This window comes from Lacerta agilis, chromosome 8 (assembly GCF_009819535.1).
Source record: "Lacerta agilis isolate rLacAgi1 chromosome 8, rLacAgi1.pri, whole genome shotgun sequence".
NCBI lineage: Eukaryota > Metazoa > Chordata > Lepidosauria > Squamata > Lacertidae > Lacerta > Lacerta agilis.
The window spans coordinates 27,277,741-27,299,404 of NC_046319.1; the positions used below are offsets into that span (position 1 = coordinate 27,277,741).

The following is a 21,664-nucleotide window of genomic DNA, read 5'->3' on the forward strand; positions in this document are numbered from 1 at the left end:
TGAAGGGTGGAGATGTTTGCCACCTGAGAAGCACACTTGTTCTGCAAGTTGTTAACTTTGTGTTTGTTTTTAAACAAGTCTGCATTAAACAGCCATTCACTAAAACTAATGGCCCTGCCTCTAGCCACAAAGCATTTATACCTTAAGAAGGCTGGAACAATGACTGCAGTGTCTGTTACATATTGCAAAACAAGGTCCTTATACAATGGTGACATAGCCTTCAACACTAGTGATGCGGCTTCAGCTGTAGCATTACAGAGTTAGATGTGATAGTGGAGACCTCAAATTATGCTGCTCACACAAATGTCCTTTTGTCCTGTTGGGACATCATCTCGCCACTGTTATTCCCATGGGATACAGAGAGTGTTCTTCTATCTGAGTGCAAAAAGTATACATATGAGGCTATAATCCTTCCAGAGTGGACAACTATTTACAGTTGTAACTTTCTTTTGACTTTGAAAATGTCTGTTGGGTTGTGTGTGTGTGTGTGTGTTTGTGTGTGTTTTAAAGAGTTCCTAGTCAGGGGAAGTGCCGTCAGAGAGAGAGAGAGAGAGAAAGAGAGAAACAAAGAGAGAGAACAATCTCACAGTGAGTCTGGATAAATGTTACAGTTATCTCACAAATGCTGTATTATTTCCAAGCATTCCAAAATAATATAATTGTTCTACTGGTGAACTACAGATTTTTCTCAGTATGACACAGAACACTCAAATGTCAGGTCCTGACTCATGGTGTTTGGAAGGCATAAACAAAAAACTACCAATATGTTATTCAAAAGTGACAACATTAAATGATATATTAGTGAGAGAGACTGGATGGAGGAATAATCTGTTTGGTATACAAGCAATTGAGAAAAAGTCTCCAGTTGGGATCAGGCCTAGGAAAGACTCTTTCTGGATAGCCACTGTCTGTCAGTGCAGGTCAGCCTTCCTCAATCTGGTGTGCTAGATGCTGTTGAACTCACATCTTTCATCATCCCTGGTTGTTTGCTATGTTGGCTGGAGCTGAAGCGCACCAGGTTAGATAAACCCAATATAGACAATATTGGTCTAGATGAGCAATTGGTCTGGCAGCACTATTAGGTCCTTCTAGAGCTGCCAGGTAGCAATCTAGAGATTCATAGGATGCCCTTTAAATTGCCTGTGGAGAATGAAATGAGGAATATGTAGTTCATCTTGCCTTTGAACTTCTTCCTCTTCACCAGCAGCTGTAGCAAATAAGGCTTCACTTGTGCCCCACAGAAGGAAGGGCAATGGGGAGAACCTGGAGATGAACAGGTGTAAGAAGCCAATGCTCAGGTAACTCCCACTTCATCTGGCATAAGGTGGGTTTTCAGGGTATGGCATGGGAACCCTAAATCCAGCTGTGTTATCTTTGATTTACATCAGTGGAAAAAAAGATGCACATCTCTACGATACACTTCAGTATGTTCCTCTTCAGCTAACCAATTGTTATATCGTAGATGAACAAAAGATGCACTAGTGGCTTTTCGCTTGAACAAATTGGTCTTTTCATTCAAGGAGTTAAAAAAAGAAAGAAGAAATGAAATCCCAACCAGTTGCACTACCCAGTTTCCCCGTAAAACACCTCAAGATGGATCCTTCCCCTCCAGCTGACAGAGCAGCTTCCTGGCAGTTCTGTTGTTGAGTGAATTAACAAAACGACTCCAAACTATACTAATGGTTAACAGCTTTTTAATTTTATTAGCAACACCAAGATAAGTTATTGAAGCATTGTTTTTAGTATTGTTTTACATTCCATTCAGAAATGACCTAACTTGGAACTCCATATACATTTAAAGATAAAGTGTGACACTTATTCAGAAAGCAACAATTATTAAAACTTACATGCCTTCATTACCAGGAAACCTTAATATATTTTCTAATTACTTCCAACAATACTCTATTTCAAAGCACATGATAACCCAGCAGAAGTTTACACATTTCACTTCAATCACAGGTTTTTTTTTTAAACTGTGGCTGTCAAGAGTGTTGTTCATTGAATTTCACTGTCATTTCTTGGTTAATATTGAAGAAGAGGAAAACTGGTACAACATATTAAACTGGAAGCATTTCTCAAAAGAATATGAAAAAAGATAACTACAGTAATTCTTCCCCTCCTAAAGTATTACAAAATTTGAAACTATTTAAAACTCAAGTAGAAATGACAATTAAGTAATCTTTTTAAAAGGAAGTTTCCACTTCGAAGGCAGTCCATTCTCTAGACTCATATGCCTACATAACAAAACATATTACAAAGCCTTTGATTTTTGTATTGCTGCGATAAACAGATTATAGTGAACACACATATCGATTCCTACACTTTGACAAATATATAGAAATTCCTCTTTGCTTTAAAGAGTTAACAGAGCAACATTTACCCCCAGTGATATAATTATCTAGGAACATGAGCAGAAAAGCAGCAGATTCAGAAATTCAACAAGATTACACATTTTTTACAATAATAAAAGAATATCCAAAATACTGATATGTGAAAGACAAAAAATGTTCTTATTTGTGTATATCTTTCTTTTTTAAGGTGCAAAATTATGACTAAAAACAACAGCACAGGACTGGTTCGTGGCTGCAGTTCTACACTCTCTTATGTGCAAGTCCTACTGATGTCAATGGGAATTCTACACGAGTAACTGTGCCAGATTACAGTCTACCCATTTATGCTATGGTAGTTTTGTATGCTAAGTGAGACTGAAACCATGGTTTGAGTACATGGCAAATACTTGTAGGTATCTCGGAGGACAGCAGAGTAGACCAAAGTCCAGGCTGTAGGTTTCTGGATTTAAAATACACTTGAATTATAATTGCCAGATGTCTCTCATTTTGAAGACACTTGAAGATAGAACGTGGAACTTATTAAGAAAGCAACAAGGAACATGCCAGCCATGTCACATTCCAAAACCATAAAAATAAGAAATGTGCTGGGGTGCACCTTGCACCTATATTGCCTGATTTAACTTTCTCTTTCCTGCCTATCTTTAAATATAGGCCTAATAAACATCATGGTACTTATTTAAATTACACCTAGTCACTATGGTTCATTTGCTTAATTTGCTGAAGATGTTCGATACAATGCCACACAGCCAGATACAATTAAGTCCAGTGGAATCTAACTTAGTGTTGGACAGAGGCCCCAGAGGTTTCTAGAACTGGCAGAACCAGCAGGTGCCAGGGATAGAAAGAGCCAGAATTACTTCTCAGTGACTTATGGCCTAGCGGAAGAGCTCCGTCACTTGCACACAAGTTCATGCCCCCTGCTTAATTAATCTGGAATAATTATTATCCATGTTTGTGTACTTATAATCACTAAAACGAAAAGGCAAGAGTAAGCTCACCATGGAAAGTGTGAGGAGAATCAGCTTTTCGTTGCTCTTCAGCACCCTGATTCTAAATGGCAAGAGGGTGGTGAAAGTTCAAGGGAACCTAATCTGCATTAAGTGATTCTGAATATGCATCCTTAGAAGGCGCAATACGACGGCTTGCTTTTCCACACAGCTTTAGTTCAGAGTTGGAAAAAAACAAAACAGAACTAGAAATAACAAACAATGTATATATATTGTCTTGGTCTCTGTTTCTCTACAAATTTGGAGACTAATTTTATTGTAATTCTAGACAGCCAAATGACATATTGAGCATAAGATCCCAAAATCAAAGCCTCCACACTTAATAATGCAAGTGGTCCCAGGGGTGAGGCTTAGAAGAGGCTGGGCCCTTAGCTTCTGCTTAGGAAGTCACTGTTGATTCCGACAGTAGCTTTTTGAGCCAAAAATGTGCAGCAAAAGGAAAGTAACATAAACAAGGCTAAATGTCAACAGTGTTTGCAGACTTACTGACACCATCCATTTGTTTGTACTGAAATGACTAGCGAACCATTTGGCAAATACAATGCTAGGCACAGACCAGCCCTTTTATCCAGGAGTGCAAACTTCATTGGGCTGCTGGCATTCGACTTAATTAAAAAAGGGAGAAAGCCATATGAGTTTGGTTGGATATTGCCACGCAAATAGCAATGCATTATCCACAACAGCAGCTGAAGCCCAAGGACTCAGGGCCAGGTTCTGATCCCAGCTAACACAGACAAACACGAGGAGTAACTTCATTAGGGACAAAAGAACTTCTACCACAGTAATGGCAGAAAAGAAAACGGCATGGACTGAATGTCTCCTCAGATCCCAGAGAGTTCTGTAAATGAAAGGGTGCTATTTAGGAAATGTGCAGAAGGGTGTGTGAGATAGGATTCAGAGCATGCTTTTTTGTTACTAAGTTGGAACTTTCATCTAGGCAGTGTACATAATACTGCATACCAAGATTGACTATTCTATCATACAATTAAATGTTCTTGCATGGTAGGTATGCACGCAGAAGGCAGAGATTCTTTTGCTGAAAAAAAGTGGGGCTTGTCCTGCATTGATAATGCCACAGTTTCTTAAGAAAAGGAAAAAAGAATCATGACAAATGATTCTATAACACACAAACGTTTTACAATTTAACCCTGATCCCTGAATTTATCCATGAGAAAGACTTATTGGGTCTTGCTAAATTTTGCCCTCTCCCAACTGAAACATACACAAACACTGAAATGTAAATGACGCTCCTGCTGAACAATCCCTTGCTAATTCCTGTGGTGGCTTACATTTAAAGTGGAAAATGCCTTTACACACGAGGTCAGTTTTCTGGAACCTTGGGATTCAGTGAAATGACATTTAATAGAAATTTAGGAATATGAAGAAGCGATGCAAATAGACAAATCAACCAAAGCTAGACTTTGACTGAATGCAAAAGAAAGATGAGATTTTGGAAAATGAGCAAAAGAGATTTGAGTGATATAGGTAGACCATGATATTACTTAATTACTTTGTTAGTGCAGAATAGTCTCAAGAAGAACCACAGTGGCTCTCAAATGGTTCAATCCATGATGAGCCAGTCATGTGCATCTGTTGCATAATATTCCACTTTTCGTGCACTGCTGAATACACCACAATTTGATTGTAAGTAACATGTCAAAAGCAAATCCTTCATATGATGCAGGATTCACATGGCTGGTTCACAATGGGATGAAGGGCCTTGGAGTCAACACAGGGGAGGGTTTGTGTGTATGAGAGACACACACACACACACACACACACACAGACAGAGGGACTATTGAAGACCATGCCCAGATCATGAGATTAGGCCCATGGAAAGAGACTATTTAGACTGAGGCATGTCCTCAGTTCTCCTGAAGCTATGATAGTTCTGCATGCAAATTCATACCCTTAATTGAAGTGGTAGCAATTAAGTGATTATTGCTTGATAATGCTTCCTTTCAGTTAAATGCACTTTGTTTATGTGATAAAGAAGTCCTGTCCAGGAGAGTTGAGCTGTGATATCCGTCCAAACAAGCAAGCTGTCATAATCACTGCTGTTATCACAAGATAAGCATAGCCTTGTGAATTTGCCCTGAGATTTGAAGGCACTACCATAAAACAGACTGTTATACAATCCGTTAGTGATGGAAGATGTGTTCACAAAGACATCTCATTCCATTCAACATGGTACCAAGTTGTTTCTAAGAGCCAAAATATGGTTTCAAGAACAGAAGAAACTCTACATGGAACGAAGTAGATCAGAGTTTTTAGCAAAGGGAAAAAGGGGGGAAAGCAGCAAATTCTGAATATTATAATTCATAGATGTAATTCATACCTTTCTCATGGGGCAGTTCAACAAGTACAGACCCTGGGGTTGTTCTAATAAGATCCATGTTATTACAACAATGTGCATATTCAGCAGCAACACAACAGTCCCCTATTTAAAATAATACCGTATATACCCGAGTATAAGCCGGCCCAAATATAAACCGAGGCACCTAATTTTCCTACAAAAACCTGGGAAAGCTTATTGACTCAAGTATAAGCCAATTCACCTTTGCCGCTGTGGAGGAGGAGGAGGAACAAGCAGCCCGAAAGCAGCCCTTTGGGCTGCTCCTTCCTCTTCCTCCTTTGCCAAGTTTGCATTTATGCGAGCAGTTCAGGAATGGAACAAGCTGCCTGGGGAGAGTAAAGAACCGCTGTTCTTGTACACTTCTTAAGGAATGGTTGACTGGGGAGAGCTGGTGGCGGCACAAGTGGAGAGAAAGGGCTTCTTTCTCGCCGCCCCCACCGCCTGCCTCACTCGAGTATAAGCCGAGGGCAGCTTTTTCAGCACAAAAAATGTGCTGAAAAACTAGGCTTATACTCAAGTATATATGGTATATTAAAGTGCAATCCTATACAGGCCTACTCAGAAGTAAGTACCACAGGTAAATGCATATATGATTGCAGCCAGGTATGTTAGAGAAGGTCAAAGTCTTTCAGAGATAATAGTGACAGGGACTGTTTTTATATCCTCATTTTATTTCCGACAGCGGTTAAAGGGAGATTAAATATAACTGCCAACCACAAAGAAGGCTTCTGGTAAAGATATAATGCTGGACGCAAAGCAACATTCCATATTTGTGTAGGCCTCATTTCTTCAGGACCTTTGCAAAGCACTTTATAAGCATTTGTTAAATTAGCTGCATAGCATGTAATTAAGGCTGGCTGATAGCAACATACTGGTATGGGCAAGAAAGATCAAAATCTGATATTAAAGTAGCATACCTCGGCAGAATCACCAAGCAAAAATGACTAAATATGGACCAAGGTGTGAGTGGCTGGAAGTTAAGATCAAGTCACATGACAAAAAGGAAACAGTACAAAACTTATCCAATAGAAAATGTTACGGGTAGCATGTGGTTGCGCCACCTCCCACCTAATTTCACATTACATTCATGTGGACTGTTTTGAGAAGGATGTTCTAAGCAGCAGCATGGTGTTTCATTATATCACATTAATACGCTTATATTAATGGGAAGCATCTCAGTGGTCCTCACCATAAATGTTGTCTTGAGTGGAGAGGAAAAAGCACTGGACAAAGTTTCATTATTAAACTGATTAGGAGCGAAATCCCATATTTACAAGGGAGTAACAACCACTAATATGATGGCACAACATTGATGGCAGAAAGTGAGGAGGAATTAAAGAACCTTTTAATGAGGGTGAAAGAGGAGAGCGCAAAATATGGTCTGAAGCTCAACATCAAAAAAACTAAGATCATGGCCACTGGTCCCATCACCTCCTGGCAAATAGAAGGGGAAGAAATGGAGGCAGTGAAAGATTTTACTTTCTTGGGCTCCACTGCAGATGGTGACAGCAGTCACGAAATTAAAAGACGCCTGCTTCTTGGGAGGAAAGCAATGAAAAACCTAGACAGCATCTTAAAAAGCAGAGACATCACCTTGCCGACAAAGGTCCGTATAGTTAAAGCTATGCTTTCCCCAGTAGTGATGTATGGAAGTGAGAGCTGGACCATAAAGAAGACTGATCGCCGAAGAATGGATGCTTTTGAATTATGGTGCTGGAGGAGACTCTTGAGAGTCCCATGGACTGCAAAAAGATCAAACTTATCCATCCTTAAAGAAATCAGCCCTGAGTGCTCACTGGAAGGACAGAACCTGAAGTTGAGGCTCCAGTACTTTGGCCACCTCATGAGAAGAGAAGACTCCCTAGAAAAGACCCTGATGTTGGGAAAGTTGGAGGGCACAAGGAGAAGCGGACGACAGAGGATGAGATGGTTGGACAGTGTTCTTGAAGTGATTAGCATGAGTTTGGCCAAACTGCAGGAAGCAGTGAAAGATAGGCATGCCTGGCGTGCTCTGGTCCATGGGGTCATGAAGAGTCGGACACGACTGAACAACTGAACAACAAGAAGAACCACTAAATTCAATGGGACTTACTTCTGAGTAAACAGAAGGCAGTGGTATGAAGAACTAATTCTTAAAAAGCAGGAGACATTTCTTCCCTACTGTATCTCAGTATTATACCTCCCTCTCCCTCCCCCTCTCTCTCTCTCTCTCCACACACACACACACACACACTTTTAAAAAGCACTAAATTGTCCATTGGTTAGCTGATCAAAGGTCCCTTAAACTCAGTTTTGTAACAATGAAAACAGTAAGGGACAAGATCAGGGGTCAGCAAACTTTTTCAGCAGGGGGCCGGTCCACTGTCCCTCAGACCTTGTGGGGGGCCGGACTATATTTTGAAGGGGGAAAAAGATCGAATTCCTATGCCCCACAAATAACCCAGAGATGCATTTTAAATAAAAGCACACACTATACTCATGTAAAAACACACTGATTCCCGGACCGTCTGTGGGCCGGATTGAGAAGGTGATTGGGCCGCATCCGGCCCCTGGGCCTTAGTTTGAGGACCCCTGGACAAGATGGTCATCATGGTGGCTAACAGAGTGATCTAATCCTCAGCTCACCATAAAGTTTCAATTTTGCCCTATATTGCTCTTACATAAAGGCTCTAGTGATATAAAACTGGATTGCTTCTGTGATTTAACAGTTATATATATCTAAGTGAAAATCTGATCCATATTGTTAGCTTAAGCAAATCAAATGTGTGTGTGTAGCCATGTCTGGATCAATTACTTATTTACAAAGTAACATATTACTTTGTAATAGCCAGTTTGCTGAAACACACAAGGAAAAAAAAGCCGTCATTCATGATCTTTATCCTAAAACATTGCTCATGTCCATTATGCAAGTGAATGCATGGCAATATTTTGGTCTCCAGATGCATACCCGTTAAACACGGGCATCAAAGCAGCAGAGTGAATGATTGTCTTGGTCTACAAACTACTGTTTTCTGAGCTCGGATTGGGGAAGGTTTGACTGGGATGACAGAGCCTATTTCAAGTGGGGAGAGCAGACGTTGAGATCAATATGGGTAGAACATTCCTGCTGACTGTCTCACCATCAGAGCAAGTGAATCAGTCACATTTTAAAACTCATAATGGCAATGGGATAATGCAAAACGTCAGGAGGTATTATTAAAAAAAACCTATAAATGACAAATGTCTCCAGTTAGTTGTTATCTAAACTAAACTAAAGAATGGCCATCATTAGGCGCACAGACTCTATCCATCTATTTGTGCAATGTCAGGCACACTCATACATTTAAGCAGAAGCAAAACTAATCTGGGTCACTTCATAATTACACAATGAAGAGAAGCACTATGCATACCCACCATGTACTCCATAATATGCAATAGAAATCCACATTCTTTTCACTGTATGTACATTTCCAATATGTGTGGCAGAGAGACTGGACCCATTCACCTTCTTGCAGCGTATAGATAGAGGGGCAAAATAAATATGTACCCCTCCCATGTATTACAGGAACATGATGGGTACACACAGTATAGTTGCTAAACTATAACACATGAAGAGGTCCCGAGTGCGCCATTGTGATGATAGCTGGACCTGGGTTAGCCAATAGACAAGACAGTTGGGATTGCAGTGCTACTTCACTAGCTCAAAGCAGCCAAGAACCTGCGTGAATTGGGCTGAAAAAGAAGGGCACAGTAACACTGTTTGGGTTGAGAGATGTTAGCATATTTCCACTAAAACGCCATTCAGCAAGCAGCTTTCAAGCAAAACTAGTCTAAAGCTCTCTAAGTTCAACCCTCCAAGTGAAGCAACAACAAACCTTCCACTAATTTCAGTCTTACACCCAACCCATCTCTCAGGATGCCTACATTATGCATGATAACTCAAGTGGTCAACTGGGTAAGATGATTTGTTATTACTAGTTGCACAGTCATCTATTATGACTGCTCTCTACAGCCATTCACTGAGGAAACATGACTTACGAGCAACAAATGCAACCAGTGGCATAGGAAGGGCGGGGCGTAGGGGGCGGTCCACCCCGGGTTCCAGGGGAGGGGGTGACACTCCCTGGCCCCTCCTGCCACTCCCCCACTGCCCGGCACCCCATCCATGCTTCTTTACGGATGGACGGGGCAGCCCCACAAGCCACCACTCACTCGCCAGCTTGTGGGGCTGCCGCATCCGTAAAGCAGCATGGATGGGGCAGCCCCACAAGCTGCTGCTCGCTTGCCAGCTTGCCGTAGGAGCAGCAGTGCCGGCCCGGATGCACTACGCATGCCTGGAAATTTCGGGTATGCGCAGTGCATCCAACGTGCGCCGTGACGCCCTGCCCCCAGGGGGGTGCCTCCGCTCTGCCGCCCCGGGTGACGAAGAGGCTTCCTCCACCACTAAATGCAGCCAATCACAAGGCATGCTTCTTGGAATGCATTGACTATGCCATCAATTCACTTCTTTCAGAGAAGGCCAAGGTCACAAAAATTCCTTAGTCTGAGGAACAGCAGAAAACTTAGTAGCCATGATCTGTGTTTCATGTACATTAATTTATTTTCAGTCTCTGGGAGAACTAACTGGCAGAACTCTTAAGAATACTGAAGAATACTCCTGCAAGGCTACTACAACTTCATAGTCTGCAACTACGACGACTTCTGTGGAAATGGCTAGTAAAGATATCAGCCCAAACTTAAAATAAAAAAAAAAATCTGGAGGTGTGGGAAAGAGTATTTGAACTGCAATTCCACGTATAAAAATAATTGAACTTATTGCAGGTCAACCTCGTAGCTCTGATGCTCTATCTCAGTTAAAAGGCACAGCTTGTGAAACTTTCGTGTACTCAGCAACTCATGAAATTAATTTTGAATCATTAGAAGGATGGGAAATTTAAAAAATAAAAGAGATTTGTTTTCAAAAGTGATGATGACGACAATGATAATGTGGTTTATAATAAGTGAACATAACACTTAAATAGAAAGTAAGGTTGTGAAACTTTGATCACAATCTCACACTGGGAAACTTTAAATTTTAGATTTTTTGGACAGCCTCCTTCTCATAATCACGAGGCTGAACAGCTATTAAAAGGAGGGAATGTGGGACTTTCAATTTGCATAACATTAACAGCTGTCAATATTTTTCAAACTGTCAGAAATCCCATAGTTCTTTCTTTTTTTGACAACTTGGAAAACATTCTTTGCACCGCATAGTTATGGGTACTGAGCTCAGAATGGCACACTTCTCCATTCAAAGCTGCCCTGCAGCCATGTCTGCATATTAAAAGTTCAAGGCATGCGTGTAACCTTCCTAATGGATTGCAACTCCACTTATTTGAGATCCAGTATCTTGAATTTGCTGGACAATTTTAAATGTCCAGCAGCCGGACATTTGTTTAGATCTGCAACAGTCCTTGTACGTAGATTTGTGAATGGCCTTGAGATGGTTTGCATATAGCAATATGAATGGTGCTGTCTTCTACTTCATCCCACTCCACTCCAACACCATACCTACACCAAGAATACTAGAAAATAAGGTGGAGCCTCTAAATCTATGGTCTCCCAACAACTACTTTAATTCATTTTTTAAAAAATTCTGCCCAAGAGACCTCTGCCTTAGTGTAATAAGCTCCAATTTAGTAAATCTGTGATTCCACATTTTAAAAATAAACAGCCCAGCATATTTCTGAGCCGAGCAGCGTGGGTGGCCTTGATTTGCAAAAGGCAAAGTTTAGAGGTATGGCATTGCAAACCCACCCCCTCCCCGCTTGCTGAATGCTATTTCTAACTGCTCGCTGTGTGCGTTACCTCTCTGGGTTAATAAGCTGAATTTAGGCTGTGTGCTTTTGTGCCTCTGCACTCCACTCTTCCTCAGCACTTTGAACTACAGAATTGTAGAGTTGGACAGGGTCCCAAGGTTCATCTAGTCCAACCCCCCGCAATGCACTTACATCAGCCTGCAATGGAGGTGTTCTATCTTGGTTTGTCCAGCCCAGTAATGGCATGCCCCCATTCTGAAGATTTCAAAGCTGGTGCAGAAAGTCCTAGGAACACTCCATGCATTGAGACTTCTTAGGGGCGCATCCAGAAATGTAAAGTGTGAATATGACAAGCCCATGTTTGCAAATGTGGAATTGTAGGATCAGGGTGCCAGTACCATCTAGTGGGGCAGGATGTGCAGCTAGTTAAGTGAGCTTTTACATTTCATTTCATTTCATTTTCTTATCACCACTGCAGTATATAAATTCATTTTTAAAAATGGTCTGCTTGGCATTTTTGTTGCAGCTCTTTCTGCGCTTTAAAACTACAGAGATCATATTACAAGATTAATTTGTACAGACCCTTTCTGTTCATTAAAGGGTGTTTTTGTTTGTTTATTTTTTTGTTTTGTTTTGTTTAAATCTATTTGCACCGAAAGCTGCATAAACCTCTGAGTTTTCCTACACACTAGAAGTTTTGGTATTTGAGGCTTGCATGGTTGTGGATCATATAGAAAAGGAAAAGGACCCAGTTTCTCTCTCTCTCTCTCTCCACATGAGGAATGTTGGTGTCACTATGTGGTGGCAATAATATGACACAGACTTCCTAATCACCCCACTTTGGAGAAGCAATAAAAATAGACTTTGCTGAAACCATCAAGGCAGTAAGCAAGCAAACTCTTTACATTCTAGATAACCTAATGATTAGATAAGTTGACCTAGACAATGTAACCAGCCAGTTGGTGACTCCAAAAATAATTGTGCATAGGGATAAAGTGATTATATGCACCTGCTCAAGGACAACAGCATGTTTGTTTGTTTTTCATACATACACAACTGTCTTATTAATTAGGTAATTGATGTTTGTGTTGTTTACCATAAGGAAATTGTGTAAGGAAATTGAAACAGTAAATTGCCTAGCTTTTGAAAATAACAAAATATTAGGATTGAAACCCAGCTACAAAGAGTAGATCCACTGAAATTAATGAGCAGGGCTAAAGCAGGTCCACTAATCCCAGCAGGTCTACTCTGAGTTTTATTAACATTGGATATAATCCTGACTGTCTGATTAATAATTTTTGGAATTTCTCTATAAAAATATAACTACGAATTGAAATAACCCACCCAGATTTTTTTTATTTATATTTCATTGAGCATATTCAATATGTCCTTATTCAACATAAGGGGAAATTTTTTTTTGGAAAGCAAACTAGGCTTAGGCTTGGCAAAGCATTTAGTGTTTTTACTTTTTTTTCTCAGTTCAAATGCTGAAAAGTTGCAAGTTACCACGTCAGTTTAAAAAATAAAATAAAACCAGATTGATCAAAATGAAGCAGCAGATGTTCTGGTCACATATCATAAATACAAATGTCTTATATAACTACTTATCTAATTAAAAACTACACAATGTATTTTTTTAATGGCCTGGACCACATATAAAGGCCACGTACTGCTGCATGAAGCACCACTAATTTCAATGGAGGTCCATGCTTTGTAACAAAGTAGAATTTTGTCCCAGGGTTTTAAAACATCATCTTAAAGCCAAATTTACTAACAAGCACAGTTTGACATACTCAGTAATTTTGTGGATTGTTGTTTTTCTCTGAAATGGTCTGAAATAAGGATTCTAAAACTTACCACACAAGTCAGGTCTCTTGATACATCCACTACTTCCTGTGCTACTTGCAAGTCCATTAAAGGCTGCTAAGCCATCAGAGCTGTAGGCTCTTAGGACCGACAACATGTTGACTTGCTTCTCCAGGACCTGTGGGCTCTGAGCTGGTTCAGGCTTCATGGCACCTGGTGTAGCTTCATGGGAAGCGAGGAGATTCTGACTGTGCCACTGCTTTTCGGAAGGTGGCAATGGCGGCATGAGTCCTTTTGAGGCAACAGAGCCTTGTACGTTGTCCCCTCTATCAGCACCATCTTTGCTCAGGTTGGACAATGGTTTGTTCGTAAGAGCAGGTTCTGTTTCAATGTCCTCATCATCAATGGTTTCTTCCTTGGAGGACTCCATGTCTTCAGAGGAAGCTATGTCTGACAGGTCGTCAGTAGCACTTTTATTTACAGAGTCAGAAAGCAGCATGCTTGAGTCATCTTCACTTTGTGGTTTTATGTCAGGTTCATTACCGGTGCAAGCATTTTGTGCTCCAACAACTCCGGAATAAACACCAAATTGCTTGTAGAAGTCTGCTGCAAAATTATAAAAAGTGGAATCCATGTGACCAGGCCAAGGGGTGTTCCTCTGTTCTCCTGGAGAGTCCTTGGATCCTTGGTTCATTCTTTCAGAAGCTGGGTCTATCTGACCAATCAAATTTGAAGTAGCTACATCTTTGTTGGACTGTATGGAAGTCAGCAGCAAGCTAGCTTTATTTGCTGAAGCAATGGCCTCCCTGGGTGGGTCTTTACCATTTCTAGTTGATCCTAAAACACTGTCTTTACGCTTTGCCTTGCCTAAATGATTGGCTTGGAGATGAAGAGCCATTAATTCCATAGATGATGTTGTGAATGAACAAAACAAGCAGCCATGCCAAGCAATATTGTCTTGGACTGTAACGGATGAACCTGGAAGACTGGCTGCATCTGGTCTCACAGAGAGGTCAAGAGGCTCATACTGTGATTTTTCTGTTTTTCTCTGCTTATTAGATGATTTCTCCTCACCACTCTCTAAAGCCAGAGGCTTTGTGGAAATGCAATCAGACAGGACTTTATCCTTCATTTCTTTTTCTTTCTTCAAGGAACTGAGGACAAAGTTGTCCATAAAAGCTTGCAACGACCCTTGAAAGTTCACTCCATTTCCAACCATACTATGGTAAGCTCTGCCCAGCTCAGAAAAGCGTGTCCCTTTGGAAGATATGTCAGACCCCTTGATGCCATCTGCAGAAACCTCTGAAGACATGCCAGTCGAATGACCTGGATGATCTCCTGAGGAAAGCATCCCTGGTGACCATTGTTGAGATCCCATGCTACTCCGGAAATCTATTCCAGGAAGACCCTTGAAGGCTCCTCTTAGTACTTCAGGTCTAATGAACATTGATCCTTTATTTGATGTCTCTTCCTTATGTTCTTGACTTTGAGACTGTCCGGAAAGTGGTCCTGCTCCATTCTGCCGTTCCCGGTGATGTCGTTCCAAGTGGTATTTGAGTGAAGCAGATTGTGTACCAGCATAATCACAGTGGGGACACTTGTAAGGTTTCTCACCTGCAATTATCAAAAGATAAATAGGTATATTAGCTGTATTAAAATGAATTATTTGGGAGGGGATCAACATCTATCCTTCTACAATAATGATGGTTCCAAACACCCACTAATTATTTTCCTAATTCCAGTTCTTTCCCCTGTAAAATAAAACAAACTTCTTCTTTAGATCACCTTCTATCAACTCAAGACTTACACAGCATAAACACACAAGTTATATTTTCCTTAACTTAATATGCTAAAAGTGCTTCAGAATGAAAAGATATGATTATTAAAACGAAGCAAAACTATTCCACCACAGTGATCATTAAAAGTACAAGCCGGGGGGGGGGGGCACAAAATATGTAACAAATGGATGACTACAATGTTTTTCTGTAAACAATAGCACTAAAATTTGTTTAAATTATACATATGGAAACAATTTTTAACCCTAAAAATTTTATGGCACTGTTACGCAAGACTGAAATGAATGATTTAAGTCTTGCTCTGCAGTAAATCATGGATATAATTAGCAAATGGCATTCTGCTCAAGTAATTTATCATTATTTGGAGGGCACCATTCCAGAAGGATTCAAAGATCTGCAGACCTGCTGCATTGTTTCCAAATAAAGAACTATAAATACAGTTTCTTCTATAAAATATTAATACCGTTACAGTGCATTACAATCGTATTGAGTAAGAACATATAGTTAAGATAAAAGGTAGTCAATAAAAATTAGAGAGAGAATGGGCAATAAAAGGTAGAAAATATATTTAGTTTCTATGTTTGAAATTAACATTACTGGTGTTTTGTTTTGTTTTTTTGCAGTGCTTTAAATTTGCTCTAATGGTACCTCTAATGCTCCAGTAGTAAAATGTGTAATTTACCTCTAATAAGCACTTTTCAACACAGTAAGGATTGGCTTAAATAGTGTTCTAAAACATATAAGATGATCTTCATGAATTAAATATATATATATGTATTTCTAATTCAGTGCTATACTTGTACGGCTCTTTCTGATTTAGAAGAACTCTGGGTTGCAAAGCACATATGTGAAATATTTAAAGAAATTCACACATATACACCCGGAAGGAAAAATATGTCTAGATAAATGTGAATTTAAATGTATACTAGCACTTGTTAGCAATCAAGGGTTCCCTTGCAGACCTGAATGCTGGAATAGTCATCGAAACAGACAGGAGTCTGACAGTTCTAGAAGCTCCTTTTAATAGCACTCTGTCAATAACAGCAATTATTTCTCTAAGCGACCTCAACAACAAGGAACTATTTTTTCTCTCTACTGTTTTCTTTCACTGAAATGATCTAAATGCCAAACCAGCCATCTGTGAACTGTGCCCTGAAAAATGTTGCATTGTTTGTACATCTCCCCCCCCCCGCCCCACCAAAAGACAAACAAATTAGAAATTGCATCTTAGTGTTGTTGTTTTTTAAGCTATATATTCTAAACTATTTTAAAATTAGTTCAGAAATTCCAGGCTTCAAAGTATTTAGGCCCCATCAGCACCATACATTTTTAAAGCAATATCATACCACTTTAAATAATGATGGCTTCCTTCAAAGAATACTGGGAGCTGTAGTTTAAGGGTGCCAAGAGCTTTCAGAAACCTATGCCTCTTATGAAGCTACAATTTCCAGTTTCCTGGAAAGAGGCACTGGTTGCTATACCACTCTGATAATCTTGTTCAGGCCCTGCCCTTCTGAGAATTTTTGAAATGATCATCCCAATTTGCTACCCACTAATGGGACGCGGGTGGCGCTGTGGTCTAAACCACTGAGCCTAGGGCTTGCTGATCAGAAGGTTGGCAGTTCGAATCCCCGCAATGGGGTGAGCTCCCATTGTTTGGTCCCAGCTCCTGCCAACCTAGCAGTTCGAAAGCACATCAAAGTGCAAGTAGATCAATAGGTATCGCTCTGGCGGGAAGGTAAATGGTGTTTCTGTGCGCTGTTCTGGTTCACCAGAAGCGGCTTAGTCATGCTGGCCACATGACCCAGAAGCCGTCTGCAGACAAACACCGGCTCCCTCAGCCTGTAGAGCGAGATGAGCGCTGCAACCCCAGAGTTGTCCGCGTCTGGATCTAATGGTCAGGGGTACCTTTACCTTTACCTATTGGAGGTAATGAACTGGGGCAGCCAATTCATTTCATCTCAAGTGAGAACATGTGAGAATGAGAGTATATCTTTACTCAGTCTATTAACCATTGTGGAAGGATGCACTCTTAATTGTTTGCATTGGCAAAATAAAAAGTTTTGAGCAGGTGCTTAAAAGTTGGCCCAGAAAACACCTACTGAATTTCTGTGGGTAGAATGTTCCCCAGGACTGGGCCAATGACACTAAAGCAGTGCCATTGCTGCTAGCTAGGGATGATGGGAGTTGTAGTCTAACAACCGTTGGGGATCCAAGTCTGAGAACCACTACACTAAAGGCCCAGTTTCTTGTGGTTGTTAAATGACAAAGTGCAAGTAGACAAACAAAGACAACACAATACTCCAGCAGATGATCTCGGTGATCAGCCTTGATTCTAAGGGTTAAGGCAGTCCCTGAGGCACCCTGGATCCAGGATGTTCGGGCCTTTGTAGAGTAATACAAACAAAATCCAAAAGTTGGATACAATCCAGTTAAAGCACTACTTCTTGGTCATCATGGCCACCAGTGGCTTAGCGTGCTGAGGGAGGCCATGTGAGTGTCACCCTCCCCTAAGAACCTGACCTGAGGAATCCCTCTTGACCAAGATGTTCTCCACATTTTTTCCGCTTTCTCTTCACCCATACCGTCCCTTGCAGTTGTGGCCTGATCTAATCACCAGGCCTAAGACCACCATTTCCCAGTTGATTGGTCCACATAGGCAGGGCTAAGGAGCCACCTCGTGGAGAGTATAAGCGGTGGATCAAATCTCTGATTTGTTCTGAGGCAACTGGTGGTTGCACTGGAGTGAAGGGAGGGAGATGGTGGGCAACCAAACTGCTTTCTGGTGGAATCTGCAGCAGAGGCAGCCATAGGTGCCACAACTGGTGCAGTCGCACTGGGGAGCATGTTGCACGGGATGCCACAGTAATGGTGTACAAAGGAGTGTGAGAGGTGGGGGGCACCAAATTTTAGTGCTGCACAGGGCGCCGCTGAAATTTAAGAGCCCAAATATTCCACTGCCTGCAGGGGCAGGATCTCCAGCTAAGTCATTGGTTGGGCCTCAACCTACTGGTTGCCATTCCTTGTGGCCTTGCAGCAGGCTGTTTGCTCTTGTTACATCTCCCCTTGACTGACTGGCTACAGGAAAGCTTTTCCATCTGCTTTGCCCCCACCCCACTGCCTGGGACCTTTATAAGGTGAAGGTGCTGCCTAAGTATTCTTATTTTTCTTAACATTCTTGTAGGGAATTTTCTTTGCCTTTGGGGCTGAAATCCAAATGTGTTTGGTTTTTAATACAGTTGAAATGTTTTTTAATTTGTATCAGTTGTATTGTTAGTATGTATCTGTTTATTCTTGTGAACCGCCTTTCTGGCTGAAAGGAAGATTATAAATAAACAGTAACAGAACAGATGTTCATCTCACCCAGCTGCCATTGCAGCAGGTGAGAAATGAATAACTTTCTCCTCAAAAAGTTCTCTAGCATTTTTTTCATCTAATTTATATTTTAAAACTACCTGCCACCATAGATAGATATCTCAAATTTTCAGTGGCCAAGCCAGTCCTAAGTAACAACAGATACAGACACTATTTTTCTTAGTGGAATGGGTTGTTTAATCAGCCCTCAAGGATTTCTGTATACCATGCTATTGGGAAAGGTATTGAACACATGACCAATGTATTTCCAGTGACAAATGTGATAGAATCACGTTTAATAGAATCAATAAAGTCTTCAGTAACAAACTAGTGTCTTTACAAACTATTTCTAAACGTTGCCCACTAAAGGATATCGTTGTTAAGAATTATCACACCTGAATGACGCCATAAATAATATTACAAAGCCATTGGGTCCAATCCAGTCAAAGTGAAACGCTTTTAAATTCCATTGTCTCCATTGATTATTATGAATAATGCATACTGCAAAACATAAAGGAGGTGAGATTGCAAGACCAGCCACTTCACTTTGGGTACTTTCGCATTCGATGAGATCAGCCCAAGTCCAGTGGAGTAGCTCTCTGGACCAGTTTTGTGCAGTATGAAACTGGTTAAAATGATACTAATAGAGAAGATATTTATTTGCTGCTTCTACACATCATGAAACCAAGTCCACTGTCTGTCTGTCCCCCGCCCCCCCAATTAATCCAGTTGGAGAGCAATTTTCTGGCAGGTCTAAAGGAGAAGCAGCAACTCACATTTGAAATACAGGACTGAATCAAGCCTTTGGTCCATCTCACTGAGTATTGTCTACACTGACTGGCTGCAGCTCTCTAGAGTTTCAAGGCAGGGATCTTTCAAGTGCTACCTGGAGATGCAAGAGATTTAACCTGCAGCCTTCTGCATGCAAAGCATCTACGAGTGGCATTCAGCAACACAGCAAGAATGGTTGGCTTTTAATTTTTATGTACATATATTGAAATAAATAGTGAAGAGCCTCTCTGTGAGCATATTCTAATAAAAATACCAAACCGATTTTTAAATCAATGCAGCGGTTATTGATAACCCATTTTATCAATGGCAGAGTGAATATTTTAGAAAAGAGCTGCAGTACGGTTTAATTAGTTCATTATTATGCCTCTTCCTACTCAGTAATTTCTTTTATCATTCTAATCACTCACTTCACACTTTTGAAACCAAATGGAATATCAAAGGTTCTGTGGGATTATTTTTGGATCATGCACATGTTCCCCACATAGTTCATCTGTTTGTCAGAAATACCAGTCGCATTCTGAATCTCTTTACTCCCTTGCTATCGTGACTGGGAAAGATGCAAAGCAAAGACAAAGGAAAGGTATACGATTATTCCATACTCTTGTATTCTGGGTTTTATATTACCTTCTGTTCTATTGCACAACAGACAGAATAATGTTTTAATTTTTGCAAAGCTATATAATTGAATTTAAATCCTATCTCAGATATTTATTTAGTTTTTCTACAGTCTTTGCATAGTTAATACTGGGAGAAATAAATATGGATGCTCCTTAGCTCTGAAGCTTCAGTACATTAATATAAACTGTACACCAATTCCCCCAAAGCATATATATGTTGCAAACCTGAAGACTTTTTACACAGCTGCTTATTGCTAAACAGTGTCTTGTCCAGAAGGGGACAATCTGTGTCTCTAATTGCTGTCAGTGAAGCTGAGATTCATTATGTGACTTTCCCATTAAAATGTGAGCATTAATTTGTATAATGAAATATCACCCACTGCAGTGTTCATTAGCCATGCCCTACTGTATACGCCACATTGTTAGCTACCTAGAAACTGTAGTTAATTTCACTAATGGATATTTCCCTACTTAGTGTTTGGTAGGAAATTTATACTGTAACATTACCTCTTAAACTTTTAAGGAAATTTAAATTCAATCAATTATTTTCAACAAAAGTTTGGGATGTCATTAAGTCGGGAAAAGGCAAGCAGTACAATGTTAAGGATTGAGTTATCTGGAGAAAGTAAAAGAAAGGCCCTTTTAGCTCAACTTTGAAACATAAGAAGAAAAGATTTTAAATGACAAAATTCTATCTTCTTTTGGAGCATAATGCTATTTCCCCTCAAATATTCCTGCCACCACATGCTTTCTGAAAAGGGTAAGGGTAAGTGTGTGTGTGAGTGTGCAATTTGCATTTATTTAAAATACAGAAGTGGGTGACTGTTGGGCCCATGGGCTGGGTGGGCGTGAAACTGGCTCTCATCTGGCCCTTCAGATCTTCTCCTGCTATCAGCTGCTCAACAGTGCAAATGGTGTGAGAATGAAACATGTTCCTCTGCTAAAAGTGGTGGTGCAGGAAGAATACATCTCAGCAGACAGGGAAATTGGTGGTCATTGCACACATACAAAAAGTCCCCTTCGCGTTTTGCAACTACAGACATACAATTTCGGAGGTGCACTTGCACTGTAAAGCTTGAGCCTTTGAATAGCTGTAAGGCGCATAGCTGTCAACTCCCCCCCCCCTTTTTAAAGGGAAATTCCCTTATTCCAAATAGGATTCCTCGCAAGAAAAGGGAAAAGTTGATAGCTATGGTAAGGCGGGGCTTGAAGTTCAGCTGTGAATTGATATTATTGGCATTCTTCTGCTGAGGTTCCCAAGTTCTTTTTGCCTTTTGCAGTCAGGATAGTGTTTTGTTAAGGCTTTCCAATACTCTTTTAACAAACTTTGTAAAAGACAAAGTATATGGAGAAAATGTAAGGTGAAATTAAGTGGAGAATTAAATATATGCCTGTTTCCATGCTAAATAGCTTTGTGTCCCCCCCTCTCTGTGATTGTCTGTGCATATTAAGAGCATGGCTTATATGTAAGTCTAGTCCTGACCAGTAGTGGAATACAGCCCCTAGCAGCTTTCTACTAAGTAACGTTGCCCTTGGCCTGAAAAAGGGCACCTGATTTAACATAACTTAATTTATAATGTATCCCATAGTTTCCGTTCAGTTTAATGTTGCATAGCCCATTAACTTTAAAGAAGCAGGGAGAAATTACAGGAAACAGCAGCAATATGGCGGTCAGGGGGATAGGAGGAGAAAAACCCAAAGGGAAAGAGCTACACCACCAAAGGCCAGTACTACATCTGCAGGTGGGAATAGGTTGAGGGTAGGTGGATATTATAATGCTTTCTGGGGCTACTACAGTGGCAGGTCAA

General features: G+C 40.6%; 1 protein-coding gene across 4 annotated transcripts in view; it reads right to left on the reverse strand.

Annotated features, from left to right (window-relative positions):
- Positions 1-21,664, reverse strand: part of ZNF536 (zinc finger protein 536) — a 446,856-nt gene that overhangs the window by 148,890 nt on the left and 276,302 nt on the right. For all 4 annotated transcript variants that reach the window (XM_033156684.1, XM_033156685.1, XM_033156683.1 and 1 more), the window contains one exon: positions 13,349-14,911. In XM_033156684.1, the coding sequence (XP_033012575.1) occupies positions 13,349-14,911 (1,563 nt within the window). The remainder of the gene's footprint in view (positions 1-13,348; positions 14,912-21,664) is intronic.